Below are 5,000 nucleotides of genomic sequence, written 5' to 3'. Positions count from 1 at the left end.
AGTGACCATAGAAGTATGAGCATGATGACTTTAAATAGGTGTGTTTTCTGGAAAGCAGAGCAAAATACATTAGCATATACTGCATACAGGGGTGTATGTATGTTCACTGGTGTGTGTGTGTGTGTGTGTGTGTGTGTGTGTGTGTGTGTGAGGCTGAGCTATCCACTAGGTAATGCCAGGGGTGTATACAGGGGTACACATAGGGCGGTGTGTGTGAGGTGGAATCTGGGATATCCACTCACTAATGTGAGAGGCTCATTGTTAACACCCTGCTGTGAAACACTGCTTTGTGGTGACATGCAAATATATTTTTCCTGTTAAAAAGTGCCTCTCCCTGCCTGAGATGATGTGTTAATAGGTGCCCTGTTCGCCCTCTGCTGATGTTAGATAGGTGTTGCACAGCACAGAGGCAACTGTTAAATCCTGTTATTTTTACTGCTCTTCGCTGCTGGTGGAAGTCTAACACTTATGTCAGTAAACCCTGAACAATACGCTCCATGATGACAGCACTGACCGATGAAGAAGAGCTCATGCTGTTGCAAGATTTTTAGAGACATGACGGCGGCTAGTGCAGTTTTAGTGAGCCAAGCAGTGGTTTGGGGCATATACGTTCATGCAATTATGCGTTCAGACAGTTTTGGTTTCAAAGTAGATAAGGGTGTGTAGGAGCGGTCAATGCTCTATGAACCAGTGTTCTGTGAACTTTAACTGTGTGTGTGTGTGCGCGCGTGTGTGTGTGTGTGTGTGTGTGTGTGTAGATGTGAATGAATGTGATAGGCCTGGGATCTGTGGTCCAGGTCAGTGCTACAATACCATAGGAAACTACACCTGCATCTGCCCTCCAGATTACATGCAGGTGAATGGGGGAAACAACTGCATGGGTGAGTCTAAATACACACACACATACACCACATGGGTGACTTTATACACGCAAACACAGACAGATACAAAACACATGGGTGTGTTTACCTGCTGTCAACTGCTGTCTCAAGAGGCTGGTAAATAAAACCCATTTCAATGCTGTAATTCTGCTTTGCTTTCCACATGATCAAACTCACAGTACTTTGAGGGCTATATTGGTTTCTGGTTGCATGTATTTTGTGTGTTTCCTTATGTGTGCATGTGTTTGCCTGTGTATGTGTGTGTGTGTGTGTGTGTGTGTAGATATGCGACGCAGTCTGTGCTATAGGAACTATTATTCAGATAATGCTACATGTGATGGTGAGCTCACGTTCAACATGACCAAGAAAATGTGCTGCTGCTCATATAACATTGGCCGGGCTTGGAACAAACCCTGTGAAGTATGTCCTGTCCCCAGCACCAGTGAGTCACACACACACACACACACACACACACACATACACACACACACACACACACACACACACACACACACACACACACTCTATTCCATATGCTGCACAAGTGAGTCTCTCAATCTCTCTCTCTAACACAAATATCCACAAACACATGTGACACATATGCACACAGACACATGTATGCAGTGTGCATACACACAAACATATGTGACATATATGCACACAGACACATGTATGCAGTGTGCATACACACAAACATATGTGACATATATGCACACAGACACATGTATGCAGTGTGCATACACACAAACACGTGACATATATGCACACAGACACATATGCAGTGTGCATACACACAAACACATGTGACATATATGCACACAGACACATATGCAGTGTGCATACACACAAACACATGTGACATATATGCACACAGACACATGCAGTGTACATACACACAAACACATGTGACATATATGCACACAGGCACATGTATGCAGTGTGCATACACACAAACACATGTGACATATATGCACACAGGCACATGTATGCAGTGTGCATACACACAAACACATGTGACATATATGCACACAGGCACATGTATGCAGTGTGCATACACACATACCAGACTTGTCTTGACTGATGACTTGTCTTGACTTGTTCCAGATGATTTTGCAGTTCTTTGTGGCAGTGAGAGACCTGGATACTACATTGATATCTACACTGGACAAGTGATTGGTAATGCCCACACATACGTGCACATACTTGCACACAGGCACAAACACACACACACACACACACACAAACATGCAAACACACACACACACACACACACGCACACACATGCTTGTCTGAGCCCACAAAACTCCACAGGTTTTATGTTGGGTTTGAATAGATTTCTTGTATGATATGTGTTGTGTTGATTCTGTGTTTGGTCAGATATTGACGAATGCCGGGAGATTCCTGGAGTGTGCGAGAATGGAGTGTGTATTAACATGATTGGCAGCTTCCGGTGTGAATGTCCGATGGGTTTCATCTACAACGACAAACTGCTTGTCTGTGAAGGTTAGTGCCTATGCACATATGTTTTTGTATGTTTAATGTGTCTGACATTTCTCATAGATATTGTATGTCAGTTTCTCTGTAGACACTGATGAGAGTCAGAATGGGGCAGTGTGTGTGAGTGTGTGTAATATGTATCTGTGATCTCTCTGCAGATATTGATGAGTGTCAAAATGGGCCGATATGTCAGCAGAACGCTGTGTGTTCGAACCTAGCCGGAGGCTACCGCTGTGACTGCAAATCAGGATATCGCCTTACTCCAACCGGACAGTGTTTAGGTCAGACTGTGTGTGTGTGCATGCGCATATGTGTGTATTTGTTTGTGTGTATGTGTGCATGGGTATTTGTGTGTGTGTGTGTGTGTCTGTATGCGTGTGCATGAGGGTGTTTGTGTGCTAGTGTCTGCATGGGTGCACATATGTGTGTGTGTGTGTGTGTGTGTGTGTGTCTTTGCTAGCGAACACTGGTAGTCAGTACTGATCAAGTGACACGGTGTCTCTGTCCTCTCACAGACCGTGACGAGTGTGCAGAAAACCCTAATGTGTGCAGTCCGGGCCAGTGTATGGACACAGTGGGGAGTTACTGGTGCACCTGCCCCAATGGCTACAAGACCACGTCTGCCCCTGCCATGTGCATCGGTGAGGATACAGCTCAGCTGGAGAGATCCTCCCAGCACCGAGGGGCAGGACAAGGATCCACTGAGTGTTTTGGTTTATGTGAACTTTCAGGACAAACTTGTCCTGACTATATAGGAAAACAAGAGAAAAAGAGTTGTACATTTACAGTATTTAGCAGATGTTCTTGACCAGCGACACTTACAATACTGCTTACTTGTCTCCACAGAAGTATCCTTTTATATGTATATATATATATATGGTGTTACAAGACATGGTTGTGCTTACACATTGAACAGAATGTGTAAAACAGATGACTCATGGGGGTTGGTGGGGCTAGGGGCTTAGCTCTGCGTGTCAAGAATGTTTGTCTCATATTTGTTTTTGTTTGTGTGTGTTTAGACGTTGATGAGTGTGAGAGGCAGCCGTGTGGTAACGGAACATGTAAGAACACTGTGGGCTCCTACAACTGCCTCTGCTTCCCAGGATTCCAGCTGTCGCACAACATTGACTGCATTGGTAACGCACAAGCATGCGAAGACACACAATCACCCACAAAAATACACAAAACATCAATGGCATCAGTAGCACACACCCACACATAGACACACGCACACACATAGACACACACACACACACACCTCATGCACACACACACCCAGCCGCCCTCATGACTCAGTGGAGGATCAAATGTGATGATGTTGAAATGTTTCTGGGAAAGCACAGATGTCTGCTGGGTGTGTTTGGCTTTGGACCCAGTGCTTTGCTGGTTCCTCTGTTTGTTAAACCTTCTTCCCTAGAGCCATGCTCACATACACAGCAAGACTGCACTCTCTATCTGTCTCTTTCTCTTTCTCACACTCACTCACTCACTCACTCACTCACACACACACACACACACACACTCACACACAAACCCAAATACCACTTTACAGCGGCATTTAATCTATTTAATCCTATGTTCTATTATTGTACACTATGTGTGCATAATATGTTTGTGTCGTATGTTTTTGTTCAGATGTTGATGAGTGTACCACACAGAGAGTATGCCAGAATGGGAACTGTATAAACACTGTTGGTTCCTTCGTCTGCGTGTGCCAGGAGGGATATGAACTTTCTCCAGATCGTAGGATGTGTGTGGGTAAGAAAGCCACACTCATCTTTTCTTGGTGCCAGTGTTTACCAGCGACCTGATTCAGCACAGCCCCCTCTCTCTCTCTGTTCCCTCTGATTGGCCACTGCCTTTCTCTGTCTCTCCCCTCTGATTGGCCACTCTTCGCAGATACCAACGAGTGTGTTCTCAAGCCCACGGCTTGCAGTCCGGGTACCTGTCAAAATCTGGACGGCTCATTCAGATGCATCTGCCCTCCTGGGTACTACGTGAAAGATGATAGCTGTGAAGGTAAGACTGTTTCCTGTAAAACCAACATTCCCTCCCGCTGCAACCAGTCTGCTTTATGTATTTGGGGTTTTTTTTCAATGTTTTTTTAAAAATCAGTCCAGTATTTAGTGATGTGTTCTGCTCTGTCAGCAGTTATTAGGGAGTGGTATAGTGTGTGTTCACCTCTTAAATATACAGTGAATGGTTGTTGGCTGACAGGTAGATATAGACACTCTGAACCTGCAAGATACACACACACACACACACACACGCACACGCACATGCACACACACACACTTCCACTCCCACTTCACACACACACACACACACACACACACACACACACACATACACACACACACACACACACACACACACACACACACACTTCCACTCCCACTTCACATATACATACACACACGCGCTCACACACATGCACACACACACACACTTCCACTCCCACTTCACACACACACACACACACACACACACACACACACACACACACACACACACACACACACACTTCCACTCCCACTTCACATATACACACACACACACATACACACACACAGAGAAACAAGGCATCCACACTCTGACACAATCATTTACATTCTCTGAGTT

The 5,000-nt window shown here is 45.1% G+C and overlaps 1 protein-coding gene across 2 annotated transcripts in view; it reads left to right on the top strand.

Annotated features, from left to right (window-relative positions):
• Nucleotides 1–5,000, top strand: part of fbn1 (fibrillin 1) — a 63,724-nt gene that overhangs the window by 43,440 nt on the left and 15,284 nt on the right. For both annotated transcript variants that reach the window (XM_035524859.1, XM_035524858.1), the window contains 9 exons: nt 759–881; nt 1,165–1,323; nt 1,986–2,057; nt 2,259–2,384; nt 2,537–2,659; nt 2,894–3,019; nt 3,398–3,514; nt 4,014–4,136; nt 4,278–4,397. In XM_035524859.1, coding sequence (XP_035380752.1) covers nt 759–881; nt 1,165–1,323; nt 1,986–2,057; nt 2,259–2,384; nt 2,537–2,659; nt 2,894–3,019; nt 3,398–3,514; nt 4,014–4,136; nt 4,278–4,397 — 1,089 coding nt within the window. The remainder of the gene's footprint in view (nt 1–758; nt 882–1,164; nt 1,324–1,985; nt 2,058–2,258; nt 2,385–2,536; nt 2,660–2,893; nt 3,020–3,397; nt 3,515–4,013; nt 4,137–4,277; nt 4,398–5,000) is intronic.

This window comes from Electrophorus electricus, chromosome 4, assembly GCF_013358815.1.
Source record: "Electrophorus electricus isolate fEleEle1 chromosome 4, fEleEle1.pri, whole genome shotgun sequence".
Lineage (NCBI taxonomy): Eukaryota > Metazoa > Chordata > Actinopteri > Gymnotiformes > Gymnotidae > Electrophorus > Electrophorus electricus.
Note: the sequence above shows the minus strand (reverse complement) of the source record. Positions and strands in the feature narration are given on the sequence as shown.